The sequence below is a fragment of the Danio rerio genome, chromosome 18 (genome assembly GCF_049306965.1).
Source record: "Danio rerio strain Tuebingen ecotype United States chromosome 18, GRCz12tu, whole genome shotgun sequence".
In the NCBI taxonomy this organism is placed as follows: domain Eukaryota; kingdom Metazoa; phylum Chordata; class Actinopteri; order Cypriniformes; family Danionidae; genus Danio; species Danio rerio.
Genome location: NC_133193.1, coordinates 21,627,230 through 21,647,143, shown reverse-complemented (window position 1 = coordinate 21,647,143; position 19,914 = coordinate 21,627,230). Strand labels below are relative to the sequence as shown.

The 19,914-nt window shown below is 40.9% G+C and overlaps 1 protein-coding gene across 11 annotated transcripts in view; it reads right to left on the bottom strand.

Moving 5' to 3' along the window:
• Positions 1-1,078: 1,078 nt before the first annotated feature.
• The window catches only part of tle3a (TLE family member 3, transcriptional corepressor a), a 31,602-nt gene continuing 12,766 nt past the window's right edge, over positions 1,079-19,914 (bottom strand). For 3 of the 11 annotated variants that reach the window (XM_073928838.1, XM_073928836.1, XM_073928837.1), the window contains exons 6-20: positions 19,174-19,236; positions 18,936-19,040; positions 13,398-13,599; positions 9,927-10,049; positions 9,797-9,847; positions 9,538-9,690; positions 8,776-8,905; positions 8,299-8,462; positions 6,429-6,502; positions 5,914-6,163; positions 4,094-4,341; positions 3,865-4,012; positions 3,262-3,412; positions 2,963-3,039; positions 1,079-2,547 (exon numbers count right to left, since the gene is read on the bottom strand). In XM_073928838.1, the coding sequence (XP_073784939.1) occupies positions 2,440-2,547; positions 2,963-3,039; positions 3,262-3,412; positions 3,865-4,012; positions 4,094-4,341; positions 5,914-6,163; positions 6,429-6,502; positions 8,299-8,462; positions 8,776-8,905; positions 9,538-9,690; positions 9,797-9,847; positions 9,927-10,049; positions 13,398-13,430 (1,710 nt within the window). In that variant the 5' untranslated portion in view covers positions 13,431-13,599; positions 18,936-19,040; positions 19,174-19,236 and the 3' untranslated portion in view covers positions 1,079-2,439. Of the gene's footprint in view, positions 2,548-2,962; positions 3,040-3,261; positions 3,413-3,864; positions 4,013-4,093; positions 4,342-5,913; positions 6,164-6,428; positions 6,503-8,298; positions 8,463-8,775; positions 8,906-9,537; positions 9,691-9,796; positions 9,848-9,926; positions 10,050-10,308; positions 12,252-13,373; positions 13,600-18,935; positions 19,041-19,173; positions 19,237-19,914 lie in introns of all 11 variants that reach the window. The other 8 variants (XM_073928834.1, XM_073928835.1, XM_073928839.1 and 5 more) reach the window with 6 other exon arrangements.

Sequence of the window (19,914 nt, the reverse complement as noted above, 5' to 3'; positions counted from 1 at the left end):
GCGCATATCCAAAATGCACATAAAAAAAGGTGTATGGAAACGTAGCTAGTGTCTTGCGACCACTGCAATATGCTTCAAATGTTGTACTTCTCAATTTGAATTCACTGCAAAATCCTATTAAATACATTAAATATATTAAATATCAAAATAAATTATATACAAATAAAATACCTAACATGAAATGAGTAAAAAATATATATATTTAAATTATTTCAATTTCAGCACTATTTATCTACAACTAACAAACAGTATACACACTAAAGTAATCCTTAATCAATTATTACATTTTGAATTTCTGAAACACACCTACACACTCTTGAGCCTGAGTGCAGAAATAATGAAAACGGATGTTCTTTCCCGTGCACCAATCAGATGAAAGCAGCTCCTGCAAAGATCAAGCCTCTCTTGAAACCAAGATCACAGATCTCTGAAGGCTTACCTGATTTTATTGTCAATAAGAAACACAAGATGTAAATGAAAAGCTGTCCGTATCTCCAGCAGATCTGTTGAAAACATGAAAAGGGACGGAAACGACTGACAGCCCATCCACTCGTCCAGTGTCAGGCACTCTCAGAGGGAGCAAAAGCTTTCATCCCTGCACGGCCCCTCAACCTCTTGATTGAGAGGAAGAAAGTTCCAGAAGAGCACAGGGGTTGCTATATAGATGCACTCAGGAAATGCACACTTGTGTCTATGTGGGGGGCATTATGGAGAGAGAAGAGAAGAGGAAAGCACAGGGAGAGAGAGCATTTCAGAGCCAAAACCATCCGTCTCTGCTTTTATAGTCTTACAAAAACATCACTAAAGAGGCGAGGGGATGGAGTTCTCAAAGAGAGCCCCTCGCTATACAAAGGAACAGACAGAAAATAAGGGCTGGAGAGGGCATTCATCTCAGCTGACCGCCTAATAAGAGTGCTTCACTACCACCAGAACATTCAGAGAGGCCGAAAAGCAGGGTTTGCGTCATGCTTCTCCTCAAGAGCCTTGAAGTTCAGCTCTCCATTGATGCACCATTACAATGCCCACCGAGCAGGCCAACGCGAGAGACTAGTTCACAACACGAAGACATTGCTAAATATTTCAGTTTTTTTACAAAAACAGTTTATTGAATTATCAACAACTGTACATATCTTCAGTGACAACACAGTTTGCTACATACTTTGGTGTGTGTTTTGAGACGTGTCCATTCCTTGCAGCTCTTTTCTCTGTATTTGATTTGAAGAGGAGTTACTAACAGTGTGATGCTCTAATCAAGCTGGACAGTAAGTAGATGTCTGTGAGCGTTACAGTCCGTTTGGCTTATCGACAGACGTTTTACTCTGTGCTTCCTGTATATGGAACACTATGCACACGAAACACAGTGTATGTCACTTGGGACTCAGGAAGGAGGAGGGGAAATCACCAATTAATCCAAGTCTTCCACTGCAAGACAAGATGTCGTGTCCTGGTCATACAACAGCACAATGAAGTCACAGGTTTGCGAGGAGTCCTCTACTAATTCGTAAATCAAATCCAGGTCCATGTGCCCCCATGAGGAACTCTTAGCTTGTACAAGGCTGGGTCTCTGTTCTCGCAGGAAGGGAAACCGAAAACCGAACTGCCCTTCCCCCTGAGATCCTCGACTGCAGTCTCGGGTGCCTTGCATGGGGTTTAAGCCACTCAAAAAAAAAATCCACAGGACATTTTACAAAAACGCCTCTGTAATGCGATTTAGCTCAAAATTGTTTTTCAGGAGGGAGGGAAAAAAGTAAATTAGATTTCCATTAAAGGTCAGCTTGGAAAATGAACTTCTCAAAGGGGGAGAAAAAAACGGAATAGAATATCCTCAGAAAAAAAAAAAAAAAAAAAAAGTCTTAATCTAATTTCCAAACCTCGAAGGGGAAACGAAGCATCAAGGAGAGAATGAGAGAGAGAGAGAGAGAGAGAGAGAGAGAGAAAGAGAACCATCACAAGTGTAACAGGACACCAAAATATAAATCTATAAAAGGCATTTTAATACTCCATTATGTACACTTTTCACATAACCTCCACACAGATGAAGTTTCAGAACGAAGCGCTGCTTCACGAAGCATTATGGAACATTCTCACTGCGTAGTGAGAAAAAAATAGGGAAACAAAGTCCAAAGAAAAATTTGACACAAAAAAAAACAGCAAGGAAGAAAAGAACGAGTGTTCCCTAGTGCCATATGAACCGAGCCGAGTGTGTGGGGTCTTTAGGGTTGCACATTTGTGTCCCAGTCCCAGCAGCTCAATCCCCCCAGTGTCCACTCGTCCACGTCTGCGGTCAGTCAGTAAAAAAGTCAGTGAGTGAGACAGACAGTCAGACAGACAAGGGCTGTTCCTGTCTGTTTGACTAGGAGAGTCACTGGAGTGAGAAGTTATGTGTCCCCCCCATCCTCCTCCAGAGGCCTGAGCTGCTCCAGTCTGTTACCTCTCAGTCTAGTAGATCACTTCATACACCGTGGCCTTCTTGTCTCCAGAGCCCGTAACAATGTACTTGTCATCAGCTGATATGTCACAGCTCAGGACCGAGGATGATTCCTTTGACTGCAAGAAACAAAAAGATCCACATTAAAAAACATCCTCTGAATTTTAACTTCACATGTGACACAAAAGCCCCTGCATAAAACTCTTCAGACATCCTCTATTACTCAAAGAAAATGCTGACAGCTGTATACATAAGCACTTCACTCCCCCACCAACGATGCATTAGCGTCCGTGCCGAGCCCCTTCAGTCATAAACACTTGAAGGGTTATCATTATTTACTCTTAAGCTGGTAGATGCGAGCTGCACGCACGAACCCACATCCGCACTAAGTGGTCAGGACCCAGCGTTAATGATATACTCCAGCCCATTTCTGCTGATCGAGGCCCGGCCTGTCAGCCAGCGGTCACTGTGCCCTTTCTACTGATTCAGGCAACCCACACATTTCCTGCAGACAGTCAGTATTGATCTCTGTACCTGGAATATGCTGGCGCCATAGGGAGTCCTCCATGCATTCAACAGATTGTCCTTCCCAGTGCTCACGAACCATTTACCTTGTCAAGGGAAATCAAACGTAATTAGACCTCTGTTCAGAGTACAAGCAAAATGGAGACATGCACAGAAAGCCCAATAAAAGACAGCCTAGCAGAAAAGGACAGTCAAGGTTCAGTTATATAGAAGTGACTCCGTAAAACTTCAAGAGAGCGCAGAAGCTCTAGAGGAGATATGTATAGAGGGCCTGCCCTCAATCTGGGAAGCATGAATCGGTCACTTACCACAGTATGCAAACTTGAGAGAGAGAACGCAGCTCTCGTGAAGGTGCAGCTGGTACTTGTCAGGCTTGGTGTGGTGGAGGACCTCAACGTTGCTGCTTTCCATACCAACAGCCAGCCACTCGCCCGTTGGACAGTAGCCCAGAGAGAAGATCTGCACAGGGGAAAACGTAGACAAGCTGAACATCGTGCCTTTGCAAAAAAGCTGGCATGAACCAACTTGATTTTCTTAATGCATGAAAAACATACGTCTAATTCTTATTTTTAAAACAAATAACTAAAGAATCATGCATAAAGGCTTAACATATAATAATTGGGGTGATATTTGATTAGTATTTTCAGGTTTCAGACTACCACTTTGAACTTCACAAGGGAGTACAGAAAGACAGACTCCGTGTACGATATCACTTGCACAGTGGCATCTCCAAAGTCCTTATGGCCATCAAAGGTCCCTCTAAATTAAACTTTATATGACTCCATCACTGGCTTGCATGGTTTAGGAATTGCATTTCAAAGCTCACATTGTGCACAACCAAATCCCCAATAACAACCAAAAAATAATAATGTGGAACATAAATTTAAAAAATCCATGCTTTATCTTCTAACCTGAGATGTGAAGTCGTGCTGTTGGAGTTGCCTTCCCTCCCTGAGGTCCCAGGAGCGGACTGTGTTATCAAGACCACCTGTCCAGAGCTTGGTGCCATCATGAGAGATGTCAATGCAGCTGGCACCATCTGTGTGGCCTTGGAATTGCCTGAAAATTCACCCAAAAAGTGGTTTAGAGAATGGCCTCAAAGATGTATAATGAAATGCAAAACCTCTGAAATAATCCCACCTGACAAGGGTCTGGTTGTGAAGGTCCCAGACAGCGATGTTTCCATCACTACAGCAGGAGAAGCACACCTTGGCATCTGGGCTGATGGCCAGCGCGTAGCAGGCTGGCGCAGAGGAGGTCAGCTCGGCTTTGATTCGGGGTGTCTGGGAGGCAAGATCCCAAATGGTCAGAGTGCTGGCCTCTCCTCCAACAATGAGTGTGCGACCATCAGGCAACAGCTTACAGGATCGAATGTAGTTGTCTCTATTCTGTAAAGGGCAAATAAACGGTTTAGCAAATTGTTACATTTAAGAATTAAAATAAGTATGCATCTAGAGCACTGGAAAAGGGCTGGACAATATAACATATAATCATATCAATATCTCATGTCAAGATGAAAGAAATCTCATTTACATACTGACCACATGGAAAGTACAAATTTTTTTTTTACAATAAAAAAAAAAATACACATTCATGAGTGCTGCATGATTAATCGAGAAAATAAAAGATCTCGATTCGAGCCCCCACACATTCTTAATCCAGCGTATTTACGATTCTGCCAATTACCTTTTCAAGGTCAGAACAGAAGCATAAAAGTGGTCGCATAAGTCTTTAAGTTTTTTTTACATACGTTGCTCAGCATGGACACCTAAAATGGTGTTGAAACTGTCTGTACTGTAATTATAAGGTATAATTCAACCAAAATGTAATTTCTTTCTTCATGTAGTGATGTTTTCCAGGCTGCAAATTTACACATGGGCTGTGCGTTTACCAGAGAGGATGCACACCCATGTCTACTTTAGTGAACAGAACCTACATAGGCTGTGAATAACAGGTAATAAAGTTCTAAAATAACGCTCAGTTTATTGTACCGTGATCATTTAGGAGCCGTGTGAAAAGTATGATTTGTATGTGTGTGTTTTTTCCAAGTCACAGCAGTCATTTTTGAGTTATGATTACGATATGTTTTTTCTTTCATAGCGAACCAAGTGTTGCGCATGAGAATAAACGTGTAACACTGTCAGTAAAACTACTCTATCAGATTCCTTTCTGCATTGTATTCAAAGTTATATAGGATAATGACATGTCTCATTTCATGAGCGAAAAAAATTTGCTAATATTGTCAATGACAGATTGCAAGTATATGTACATAATAATTCAACTTCAGAATTGTAAATAGTTCTGATATTCTGATCACATTTTACTGAGCATTAATGACCAGGACAAATTTAAAGTCCATTCAAGTCCACTATTCAAAGTGTATACAAAATTAAGCATTGTAACCAACAGTAGACCTACACATAGGCCTAATATAATTATTGTTGTTTTAGTATTTGTTTGAGAAATAACAATAATATTAGCCTTTTACATCTACAGAATCATGAGAAAATCGTGATCTTGATCTTAAGCAAAAAAATTGTAATTCTCATTTTAGCCAGAATCATTTGATTATTATTCTCACTTTATTCAAAACTTCAAGCAAAAATGTGTGGTTAAGAATCTAAAGATGACGAATGATAACAGGCCCAACAAAACAAAAAAATTGCTAAATAAATGACAAAATGTAAACTACTTCAAGCAACTTTCTCATCAATCCGTTATAAATGTTTCTGTCTGCATCACCATGATGCTAGGATTACATCATCCAAATTATGAAAAAGTGTTACCATAAACAATGTGTTTCCTGACATCACAAAATAAACGATAGAACCTAATATGAAACGACAGACTTTTTATTTCAACCATACGATAGAGATCATCATATTGCACAGCCCTTTACAGTACTATTAATTCAAAATAAATATGAGCAATAATACAAGCTAGTATGGTTCCACCCTTACCAGGCAGTCAAGTTGAGAAACCGGACTCTTGCTTCCAGGCTGACTGATGTCCCAGATCTTCACACAGCCCTTGCCACCAGTGTAGACGTGGCGCGTGGGGTTGCTGATAGTCACGGCACAAACAACCTCACCATGACTGAGTGTGTTGATTTGCCGGGCATGGCGAGGGATCCCTGGACCAATGAGAGCATCTGGAGGGAAGGGAACAGGTTGCATTTGTCCATCGGCGCTGACGTGGAAAGAGTAGGCTCTGTGAGAGAGAAACAGACAGACAGACAGGGAGAGAGACAGACCTCTTTAGTAATCTAGTAGTCAACAGCGCACTGATTGAAGTGGGTTAATTAAATCAATTACGGCAATATGAGTAAGTAGTCTGAAATGAGGTATTAAGAGGTGGAAAAGGTTGTACTCTTAAGCGCTCTCGTGGAACTGTTACATAAATAGTGCTGGGATAGAGAGCAGTCTAGTGCGGCTATGAGTTAGTCATGATCATTTAATCTTTGACGGACACTTACGGTTTTCCTCCAGAGATCGAGGTGAGGCTGGCAGGGAGGCCGGGAGCTCTCATATGAGGGTGCTCGAAACCCGCCTACAGAAGCAAAGTAAAAACAAGCTGGATTAGTATAGCGATTAAAAAAAAAAGACAAAAAATTGTGCAAACATTACTTGCACGTCATACAAATGTGTAAGATCTGTGTTCATTTTATAGCGATACTAATGTTTCATTAATTAGCTGTATATATATGTGTATATATATATATATATATATATATATATATATATATATATATATATATATATATACATATATATAATAATAAAAAATAACTAGTCTGAATGATATGCTTTGAATTTAACTGATTTTCATCAAAGCATTACATCTAGCATCAGAAACTGAATACACCATTTTGTTTATATCCACGTATTGGCCACTTTATTAGGTACACCTTAGTAGTACCAGATTGGACCCCTTTTTGCTGTCAGAACTGCCCTAATCATTTGTGGCACAGATTCAACAAGGTACTGGAAATATTCCTCAGAGATTTTGGTTTATTTTACATGATAGCATCACAGAGTTGCTGCAGATTTGTCGGCTGCACATCCATGATGCAAATTTTCTGTTCCACCACATCCCAAATTTGCTCTATTGGATTGAGATTTGTGGGCTGTGGAGGCCATTTGAGGACAGTACACTCAATGTCATGTTCAAGAAAACAGTCTGAGAGGATTCGTGCTATGATATGACGTGTTATCCTGATGGAAGTAGTTATCAGAAGATGAGTACACTGTGATCATGAAGGGATGGACATGGTTGGCAACAATACTCAGGTAGGCTGTGGTGTTGACACGATGCTAAATTGGTACTATTGGGCCCAAAGTGTGCCAAGAAAACATCCCCCACACCATTACACCATCACCACCAGCCTGAATCGTTGATACAAAGCAGGATGGACCCATGTGATTGGCTGAGTAGAAATTTGCGTTAACGAGCAGGTGGACAGGTGTACCTGATAAAGTGGCCAGTGAGTATGTATTTATTTTAATAATTATGCTTTTTTTTACTTGAATGACAATACTTCCAAATTTCTCTTGGACATTTGTAGGTTCGGAACAATGCAAGTATAAACAACGCTTAATAATGACTAGTTAGAGATTTGTAGTGTAAACTATTCCTTTAACTTGACTAGATCAATGTATACTGTGAAAACTAACATGCAACCGAAGAGGAATGATTCGTGCCTTGCTCCTTCATTTAACCGAAAGGATGAAGCAATCAGACGGCAGGCAGTCAGGTAGCCTGAGAGCCCAGTCAATGTAACGCTCATTTCACACCCAGTCACACACACTACATCACCTCGCGCTCTCCCTCCACTTTCAGGTTGGGGGCTTTGGGTGAGAGAGTAAGATTGAAATCGAGCAAGAAAATAAAAAGAAATGAGAGGAAGAAATTGGGAGAGAAAGGTAAGGTGAGGCCTACTTTGGAGTAGAGAGTAGGAATCTTTAGGCACCACAGGATTTGATTCGATTTTGTTTCAGAGTTACAATCTGATTCCAAAATAATCCTTAATACATCTCAATTTTCTGGCACAAATCTTTAAGATAAGGTACCCCCCTGGCCTAATTCCGAAAAAAAAAAAAGTATACGTATCTGTTCTGCAATCAAACAGAATAAGCAGGTACATAAAATTTTAGATTTCAGAACAGTATTTCCACATAATATCAAATAGTTGTTTTGTGTGGATGTGCACGAGAACAAAAATATTATAAAGTTTCTGTTTTTAATGTTTCCAGAAAGGTCCAAGTTCAAGATATGCAAGTAAATAATGTTTTAACAGCAGCTCTTTCACTAAGGTGCTTATTTAACACAAACGCACAATTACTCACCATGGGCGAGCGCCCGTAGGCAGCAGCAGCAGCCGCGCTCATCTGAGGAGAGATGTGAAGGCCAGCATAGACTCCAGGGTTGGTCAGAGAACCATTCATCTCATGGTGGCTCATCATGGCGAAGGGAGTTGGGTAAGTGAGAGGGGTGCGCAGAGCAGGGGCGGCTGCAGACACATAGACACACAGCCAATCATAAATCAGCATCAGTCAACCACAGGCAAAAGGAGCTGAACTCGGGAGCAGGGAGATAAATCTCAATCAAAGACCTGCCTACACTGAGCTGCTTCAAAGACCAGTTTTATGAAAGCTACTTTAAGCTCTGTTAAAAAGGCAAGCCTTAAAAATTTGCTGAAGCTTTGGATTATTACAATATGCAAAGAAGTCTCTTTTGGTTACAGTATTGGCTGTGTTTGTGTTGCACACTTGCAGGAAGTGATAGCCAAACAACATCTCTGTGGACGTTAATTACAAACTCACCAAGAGCTTCCATCGGAGGCTTGCCCAGGATGGGCCGCAGCCCAGGGGTGGTGCTGGTACCTGGTGTGGGGGCATCGTTACGAGGTGTAGGGGTGTTAGACTTGAGACCAGGCGTGGAAGATTTGTCATTCTGCAGATACGAGAGAATAGAGAGAGAAAGAGAGATAGAGAAAACAGAGTTAAAATCCCCCCAAACGAGGCAGCATCCAGGCAGAAGATTTAAGTGCCGCCAGAACCTAATCCAATCCAATTCTGACAAACTCACTACTCCTACGAAACTATAAACCCTGCTATTTATCCCCAAACCCATTACTGCTACAATGGAGATGAGGCTCGTTTTATCCTTCCCTCGCTTCTCCCTCTAATCTTTTTTTTTGATGCAGAGGCCCAGAATGGTTAAACGCATTGAGTTATTAGCAGGGAAGACACGACTGATCCAGCTATGGGAATGCATTATCCCTGACATTTACAGATGTATTTAAAGCCGAGGCTGGGAAACAGACATTCACTTCTGAGCTATTAGAGAAAGTGGAAGATCACAGGGCGTTCAGGCTTCCCTAGCTGCCCCCTCCCACCTAACGCTTTTCCTCAAACATATCCTATAATTCTGCTTCAATGGCACAGACCCACATTCCATCAAATCTTATATGCAGCGCCGTCGATTATTACAGTAGTGAAATCCGGATAAATAGAGCTGATACACGTAAATGCAGCATGCGGAATTAAATGAAGCCAGCTTGTGTATGAAAAAGTGTTCCGTACATGGCCGTGCTCCTTGTTTTTAGAGGAAGGGGTACTGCCAGACGAGGCCACAGAGGCGGGACTGTTGGGTGTGTCCTTTTTTGCTGGCCGGGGCTTATCTATACCATTCTCTGGCGGCGAGTGGGCGGGGCTGCCTCTGGGCGTGGCAGGGTCCTAGAAAATAAAATACATCAAGATAAACATCGAAGTCTACATAAATAAAGAATGACGACACATTTCATGGATTCAACATCATCAGTCCAAACGTGATTATTCTCACCTCATTGGAAACATCAACCACCAAATCATCACTTTTGTCTCCATCACTGTCCTGAAAACATGGAAAGTCAGCTAGTTAGCATTCAGAGCATTTTGCTACAAAATCTTTAATGTAAGTTAACATCACTCACATATCGACTCATGCTGTCCTTGTCCTCCACTTTGCGTTTTTTGGAGTCTAAGCTGTAATCGGAGGAGCCACGGTGCTTCTCACTGGTTGTGCGCAGGCTGTCTGATGGAGAGATGGAGTTGTTCTGAAAGAGAGAAAGAGGAGAAGTATAAATATGTGCCATCAGACTACTTTAACACAACTCATTCATTTGTAGATTTAGATCTTTGGGTGGTTTTCAATTTGTTTGGTTCCACAACAAAAAGCCAAATTGCTTTTAAAATACCCCATAGACCCCATCAACCTCTTTCAGCACAAGATATTAATATCCGAACATGGTTCCAGGGTATTTCTGGTTTGAGGTAGTGACAAATAAATTTGGGTTCAGAGTCAAAAACAATTACCATTAAAATGACAGGTACTTCACAGTTGTCGGATCGGAAGGAGATCCAGGCTGGGAAATCAAGAGCGAGGAGGGGAAAAAAAGAGGACAGAATAGCTCTTATCACTCCAAAACCGCACACTTAAAAAGCCAAAGGCGATTTATCCATTCCAGCTATCCGACTCAAAACCCCAAAACAGTCCTAACATAATACAGAGAGACTCGCCAAGCCGTATCTAACAACCCACAGTAGACTAAACACAGAAAAATGTGCTGGCTGAACTACAGAGTAGACACAGTTAACCAGAGCAAAGAGGGGCTTGTTTTCACTGCCCCATCACCCTTCCCTTCCCTTCTTTCACCCACCTCACTCCCTCCATCTTCTAAAAGAGACAACAAACTGTTTCAGGAAGACATGAGCAGCATGTTAGTGTCGAACAACGGCCCATTATCTCTAAGTCCGACTTGGGTTGTGTGTGTGTGAGAGCATGTAATAGCCATTGATTCCTATTTGGAAATCTCCCAGAGCCATTCCCTCAACACGCTGTGGGTCTGTGGTCCCGATAGGCAACAGGGCGGACAAATGGAAAAAGCGACTTGCATACTCAGGAAATGGTGGGTGACTATGTGGCAACAGTCCACACTCACAATGACGATATTTTGTGGAGTCAAAGAATTTAGCAGTCGTTCTCCATATGCAACAAGACATGGAGGGTTCTCTGGGCGCGTTCTCAAAACAATCCTACTCCTGAAGCTTCACTCATCCCGTCCCAAGAGCCTTCGCTCAGTGCGAGGCAACAAGATTCACATGGGGAAAATGCGGCCAGATCACTGGGAGCATAAAAGGAAACTAAGCTGAAATGATGAAGTAGCAGACTGGGCCAAATGCCCAATAGTCTCTGTCTCTCTTGCTCTCTTTGCATGATGTCTGACCTTCTAAAGAGATGCTTAGCGTGACTCATTAAGGAGAGTCACCAGCGTGCTATCAGATGACCTTAGACAACAGCAGCAGTGAACACACAACAGCGCCTGGACTGCTAACCGCCAGAGGAGCTCCCCTTCCTTCAGACATGACTGCACCCATTCAGGGCTTGCCGGGCCAGCAGAAACCCAATCTCACGGCCACAATCAGCCATCAGAGAGATTTAAGCCCCGTCGAATAAATGCCTTTTACAAGGGCACAGAGATGAGAGGGAGGAAAACAATTCCCGCGACTGTGCTCATACATATTTATCGTGCTAGCGAAAGAGAGCGGAGAGGGGCGGTAAACAAGTGGAGATAGTGGAGGGGAGAGGCATAAAATAAATCCCACAAAGGAGGGAGGGAGGGAGGGAGTCGACGACGTCTTTAATTGTGATGAAATTATAGAGCCGCGCTAATCTGTGCGCTGTAATACGAGTCATTTCCCATCTGCGGAGAGATGCGAGTGCTTATTTCATAAAAAGCTTGTTTCTCTATTAGTCATTTTAATGAACGCAGATTACCATTTTGTGCACGAATTGCGTGTGCTTCAGGATGAAGGATCTTACTTGACATTTACATTAATGGAAATTTTCGTAGGCATGAAATGGGCCAAGAGGTGCTTTTCACCCTGTAAAACTAAGACATATTTGCTCCGTTTCAAAACCTAGCGAGCCGCTTACCAAGGCAACATTAAGGTATCATTTAAGGTGCGCTCCTGCCAAGAAGGCTGTTAAACCACCAATGTAAACCAAACTGCTGGACAAAATTAAGAATTTATCACTTTTTTTTTACAAAAATGTACAGAAAAAAGCTGAATAACATACAGATTATTTTAACCAGTGTTTGCAACATACAAAATCTACCAAAATCAAATGAGTGTCAAATTTTCCATGCAGATTTGATGTCAATGTAGGCAGCACACTAGGTTTGAGAACAGAGCTATTAAGTGGAAGAGAAAAAGGACAACTGAGGCAACTGGAAATCTGATACTCACCGTGCTCTCTGTAGTCAGCAGACCCCGGTTGGCGTTGAAAGACAGGCAGAACGGCAAGACAAAACAGAGATAAACAAAAGTCAGTTACCCTGACTGACAGACAATCTGCGTTAAACGATAATTTCATCAGTAGGCAGAATATGCCTTATGTACACAACACTAGCAACAAACTATTAGCATCTGTCCTTTATTAACCTTGCCAAACCTTTAAAGCCACACTGTCACATGTACAATTAATTGCTTTATACTTGGGATGTCCAAATCCAATAATGTGATTGGAAATTGGGCCTGATCACGGGGATTTATACTTAATCAAAATCTGACATTACCTCCCGATCAGGACTCGAATATATATATATATATATATATATATATATATATATATATATATATATATACACACACACTCATTATATTTTAACGCATCTATAGTTATGTTAAATGCCGGCAAATTACAACAAGGAAGCAGCTTAAAGCTTAAAGAGCAAGTATGTCTGCGGTCTGGAGGTATTATAAAGTTGATGATGACAACATTGCCATAGCCAACTGTGATATATGTAAACTTGGAATTGCCTGCCGTGTATTTTAAGTTGAGGTGCTATTTGTTTTTATATTAGATTTTGTTTTCTATTTACTGTTGCACTAAAGTCAAAAAGTGTGGAATTGATGTTATTCATTACTTGATTGTTTAAGCTACCTCACAGAAGTTCTCTGTTTGTTAACAGAGATGTTGACTGTTAAAATAAGGTGAATTAATTTAAAAATAAGGAAAATCCTGGATCAATTTTTTTCAATCTTTATTCTTTTTTTTATGTATTATAGAAGTATCGGATTGGCTTCCATTTGATCAAAATCAAATGACGCTAGGCAAAAAAACCTGATCGGGACATCCTTACTTCATAGAATCTCAGTTCTTCTCTGAAAACATCCTTAAATGGCAAGCCATGAAAACAGCATAGTCCTAAATAGCAGACCTAAGAAGGTCAATAATGTCAGCAGCCTATAAGAGCTGTAATAATAATGAACAGAGCGGTGGGGAGAAAGGGGGTGTTTCGAAACAAGCTTTTGATTCACACAGGTCTGTATGGCTGAGCGACTAATGTTCCACTCTCTTGGCTTTAAATGAGAGCAGTGTGTGTGTGTCTGCCCCTTACCTCGGTGCTCCAGGTCATGGTGGTTTTTTTCATCCTTCACCGGCAAGTGTGGCTGACTTCCCAGGGCCCCTAGAGCCAGCAGGCCTGAGCCAGAGCCGGTGACCGGAGGGATTCCTGGTGGCTGAAGGCCAGAAGGGTGGGGAGGTAAAGCCACGGGGCCGTGGGCAGCGTGAGAGAGGTGCTGGGCTTGGAGCTGCTGCTGCTGTTGAGAGACAGACAACGAGTGGGCCAGAGGGAAAAGAGCAGAGAAATCCATGCCACAAACTATGCACACAGCTTCTGGGAGACCAACTCAGAAGCACAGGAGGGGGCCCTGGAATATTTACATCCTCACATGCTTGCTAGTCAAACAACCCTGCCTTTATGTTGATTGGATCTAAACCTGAAAATGCGATCCAAAATATTACAGAACATTTAGTCAGTCTAAGTATCAGGTTCTCCTAGCTTAACCACAATGAACGGTGTGAAATCTCATTCCAAAAAGCATGCAAATTCACTCATTAAATAATAAAACACTCGCAGCCACACACTCCCCAAAAGAGAGTCGTCAAGCCCTATTTAAGATACAGTTTAAAGACAGCAGGCGTTGGATTGCTGTCAGCTCATTGGCTTAACACCACCTGCTCCTTAGCCCCATCAAAACGTTGGCCGGCTATATTTACTCCCCTCACATTTGGGTCTGGTTATTACACAAAGTATGAGTCACTCGAGAAAACCAAACTTTAAACACCACTCCAACAGCAGCTGGGCTCGGCTTTTGTGTGTGTGTGCGCGTTTGTGTCGAGTGGCTGCGGCCAAGAGCGAGGGGTCCTGTTCTGGCACACGTTCAAGCCTCCAATACCTCCATCAATATTTGAAAAGCTTGGAGGAAACTGATGAGAGTTAAAAACCACTCAGCTTGGGAAGCGAGCAGTTTAAAGCAAGGTTAAATAATACTTAGCAGAGCCACCAGTGAAGAAAAAACAACAAAAATACAGCCTCTACAATTTATTAGCATCCACAGGAAGAATGAATTATTCAAATGGCTGTTAGAGCACGTACCGCCCAACTTTTTACAGACCTCACCAGTCAATCAATGACCATTTACGGTCATTCTTTGAAAAGTTTTATTTTTTTCTCTCTCCGCTTGACGTGGAAAGGGTAGATGTTATTGGCTATGTATGGCGATCACGGTGGTACAACCTTTCAGAATTATCAGCAGGTCATTAATGCCATGCCATAAGTAAATATCAATACGAAAGGCTTATTTATAAGTCTGGAATGCTCCAAAAGCTTGCCCTTTTCCAGTGGGTAAATCATTATTAAGATGTCCATCACAGGCCCTTATTCGGGGTAAGTATAATTGCTAACAGCTTTGCGGATTATTTGCACAGCTGGCTGTATATTGAGACTCGGGGCCTTTGAGATTGGCAGGAGAGCGAATGGTATATAGAAGAGCTCCGCTTGGGATTTGAACCTGCAACCTTACCCTCCCCAACACAACAGAGCTGCCAAGCCAATTATGAGCTGTGCCTCAGAGTGTGGATCTGTGAGGAGATGTGATAAGGGAGTGTGTGTGTGTGTGTGTGTACCGAGGCACTGAGCGTGGGTGGTGGGCGCATGTTCTTGAAGAGAGAGTGAAAGGGCAAGAGAAAAGGAGAGAGATAGTGAGACAAGAGTGGAAGTGAGTGATTGTAAGAGAGAAACAGTGTTGGTGATAGGATGTTCGTGTGGATGTGTCAGGAAGTGAAGTGAACCGCTAGTAAAAAAAAAAAAAGTGGGGGAAGTGTGTGTGTGTGTGTGTGTGGCTTCAGAGATGACGACTGACCACATGGGAAATTAAAGAAGCCGTTGAATCACGGGGGAGAATCCTCCCTGCTCATTCCAGCTAATGAGCCACTGATGTGTAATATGCATGGACAATAAGAGAACCCTCATTAGAGACCCGGCCATGAAGACAAGAAAATAAAGAAATAAAATGTCTCCAGTAATTTAATATTCCTGCATAAAGACCGGCTCAACTGGTGCTAATCTCTCCCTCTTACAGCAAAACAATGAATCTAGGCCCAGTGCGAACAATTAACAATAGACATATAAAAAAGATAAGTGGCTAAATCAGACAAATGCCTGCTTCTATTCTCAGGTGTGTATGTTAAACAACCCCATCTTGAGAGTGATGTAACCATGCAACATGCATGCCTGGGGGGGAATTCGAAAAACAAAAAGCCCCATGATTCGCCCTCTTGGCCACAAACACACTTAATTGGCCTCACAGCACAACAGGGGGGGCCAGGCTTAATACAGATCTACCTATACACTCACAGCAAATGACTGGCAGTCAAAAAGGCTGCCCACTTACAGGACTAGGTAAAAGGTCAAACAATTATATCTTGATATTTTTACCATTGGACTAAATGCAGTGCTTCCCACAGGCTTGAAATATACTTGCTGGTGTACCTGGATTGAAACACAACTTTTAACCACTGCACATTGTTAACTACACGCAAAAAAAGTGATTTTTAACAATATTTATATTTATTATTATAAACAGTTCCTTTTCAATGGGTAGAACTCTTTTTTAAAGACTGTTGAAACAAAAAAACAAATCCTCTATTCAGGAGCCATGTGCACCCACTGACAGGTAAACATTTTATACAGTATTGCCGAAGCAAATATCAACATCAAATAAAAAAAATATATACAGCAAATGAGAAATAAATGACAAAGAATAAAAGCACCTATGGAATAAAAATCTCTAAAAAGTATAAGAATTACAAGAATAAAAAGTTCCGGTTATTTAAATAAGGCCTACAAACATAAACCGTGTACAAACATTTTGCAGCCAGTTTAGACATAATTTCCTCCTCTCAGAGTACATAGAAATTTTATCTGAATCCTTTAGATCAAAGAATTAATTACATTTGAAGTCAGAATTATTCGCCCACTTTAAATTTTTGTTCTTTTCTAAATATTTCCCAAATGATTATTAACAGAGCAAGGGAATTTTATACAGTATGTCTGATAATATTTTTTCTTCCGGAGAAAGTCTTTTTTGATTTATTTTGGCTAGAATAAAAGCAGTTTTTAATTTTTTAAAACCAATTTTAAGGACAAAATTATTAGTCCCTTTAAGCTATATATTTGATTGTCTAAAAACAAACCATCAATATACAATGACTTGCCTAATTACCCTAACCTGCCTAGTTAACCAAATCAACCTGGTTGGGCCTTTAAATGTCACTTTAAGCTGTATAGAAGTTTCTTGAAATATATCTAGTAAAATATTATTTTACTAATATGTGATATGTGTGACAAAAAAAACAGGGGGGGGGTATCGCCGATGTAAAGTGTATGTGTGGGAAGCATTGACATATGGTATAAATGTGATGTAGGGCACTGTAAATAAGGTTTTGATTTAATTTTTTTTGGAATTTCTTAAACAACAAAAACCATGGAGCGTATTCAACATATTTAACAATTACATTTATGTAATTCTATAACTTTGTGACAATGTGTGAGATTTTGTGACAACAATTACATTTTTAGAAGTTTATGAAATAATTTTTTACCAATTACTTTAATCCTGTTAATATTAAAATATAAAAAATGTTTTATTCCATAGAAAATGTTGAAATCCTTTTATTAATTATTATTATTATTGCTACAACTTTGAGAAGAACAGTAGCAGTAGTCCTTTATTTTGCCACAATTTTGCCAAGTGTAACCAAATGATTGGTTCAGAATTCCATTTTTAAATCACTTGATTCAGCCACTCTGTCAGCATTTTCCACATCACAGACATCATAAGGGCCTGCACAATAAAAATCACCATTAAACTAAGATGCTTAGGTTTTATACACCCATCAAATCATGAAAATTTAATACATTGCCGAGCCCAACCACTATGAGCTCCAAAGCCAACCACAGGCCATAAACTCCTGATATTCAGACTAATCCAAACAAAACAGTGAGGAAGTTCAGCATGGGGAGAAAGAACTGAGGAAAAAATAAAATGGGGATAGAAAGGCTTTTTCTTTTCAAAAATAAACAGGGCTAGCTCACGCACACACACGCACACGCACACACACACGCACACACGCACATACACACACACACACACACACACACACACACACACACACACACACACACGGTTAGGGCCAAAGTGCTGAGCTGCTAGAGAAGGCCATCTTAAGACCTCTGATCAAAGTCATAGCACAGCAGAAAAAAAAGCCGCTGCCCTAGATGCATCCTATTACCGGCCCTGAGGTTCATCAATAAGAGATGCTGGTTTTTGCTCTGAGCGAGTATGTGTGTGTGTAGCTCACATCTCACCTCTGCCTTATACTATTTATGAGGACTCTGGCACCTGCGTGAAAGTGCACACACACACATTGTCTACTGTGTGAATTACAAATACTACTCAGAGAAAGAAAGAAATCTCTCAGACAAGCTATACATGTCCTACTTCTTAAAGGCTCTAAAATAATAGGAGTCATCAAAGTAGGTCTGCTGTAATGAAAGAAAGTGATCATTCCTAAAGATAAGATTGCATTTAAGAGCTACCACATCACTGGCCTGTTCAGATTTCAGGAATCATCTCGGAGTAAGTGTCAATGCTCAGGGATCTAATTGAATTCCGATATCAGACAACACAAAGCTACCCTCAAACCTTCACCTCACCATTATCAGATTGTTCAGCTGTAGGGCTGAAGAGGAATCAAAGCAGGGTCAACATATGTAATCAGAGCTAGCCTTACTTCTGGATGCACAGGGGTCAGATTTGTTTTTCCCTACATAATGATAAAGATCCAGGTCACTTGCCCCTGGTCGATAAGTGATTGTTAGAAGGCAGATGTGGGCGTTTCTAAGAAAGCAATGGCTGTAGTAGCTCAGGGATGTGTGCAAAATCCTATTTGTTGTTAATTCCCAATGCAATCCAGGTCAGCAGAGAGGAATGAGCCTCCCCTGTAAAACCTGATCTAATTAAAGGTATCCATCCTCTAAAGAAAGCTCTGAACAGCTTCTAGATGCAGACTCTGGGGACACTCGCACCACATATAGAAGGAACTAAATAAAGCTTGGTCAACAGTCCAGCTGTACATTCGATAAACAATAACTCCGCTGGGGGTCAAGAGGTAAATGAAAGCAATGGAAAACACGCGACACCTCATTATTGCGCCATAAACAATCATTACACATCACTTGGTTTTCTCACTGTTTTTAAACCAGTTTCTAATATAGTTTGCAGTTGGTATATGATGGAAAGTCTACAGATAACGCAATGTCAGTCACTAATCTAGCAAACCTAGAAAGACTAGTGAAATACATACACTCACTCAATTCACAAATATATTTCAATGAGCAAACAGCAAGCATGCACATTAAAACGTCACAAAAAGCATTCATTTTAGAGGCAAACCTGCACTTAATTAAAAGAAATTCACTGATTTCAAAATGAATCTTTAACTCTGTTATTATGGTTACTTTGGTTCTACATCCGTGCAGGTTTACCTTTATTCTTAAAGTGAAATAAAGTAATTAAAGAGGTATACACACGGTGAGAGGCAGATTGGGAAGTCCACGTACCCCGATGATAGCATTCAGTTCGGTCATTGTCACTTGTTTTGCACGCTCAACAGCTTGTGCTACTTGCTGTTGGTGCTGAAACAGGAGAAAAACAACAGGTTAAATACAATAAACAGTCCAATCAAATATAAAAATCTGAAAAGTTCTTAAATAATAAGACATTACAATTCAGAACAAAATAAAGCTTTAAAATGTAAATAAAGCTCACCTCTTGTGACAGAAAAGGCATAATCTGGGCTAGAATCGCATTGAGCCTTTTGGCAATCTCGGTCTGGAAAAGGAAAAGGAAGAGGGAAAAGTTAAAAAAGGGTTAATTTACTTCTGTTAAAGAGCACCACTAAGCCTTTTTAGCGTTTCCCAACGATTAAGCCAATTACCACAGCAATCAGAACCGCTTGACTCTGCACACTCCAAACTGCGTGATATTGACATGTGAAATATTTAAAACATTATGAGAGCCCAGGAGAGAGAGAGAGAGAGCACAGCTGCGATGAGTGTATACTCCAAACCACACGAAGAACAAGCCAGATACGCTGGAGCTGTGTTAAGAGTAGCCCAGCACTTCAGCTGCCGTCACCCTGCAGGTACAGTCTACTAGCATGCGAGACTTTCTTTAGCGGTCGCAACTTCACATTTACACCTCCACCATTATCACCTCAGATTATGTAATTCCACTAAAAAAAGAAAAGCTCGCAGAAGTGGTTTCATTTTTATATGTCTCCACAACAAAACGACTGCCAACTCCTGTTGTTTAGCAGATGTTAAATAATGTAGACAGTCCCCAAGGACATGTTGGAAGCAGACGACTTGAGGGCTGACCACAATAAAGGAGTCTGATAAATTCTAAATTTATGAATTTAAAGCATCTAAAAGTTGTACACACATGGTCTAAGTAGCAGATTTCCAGCCTTTTTGTTGATTGTTATATAGGCTGTTTTCACATGACGTC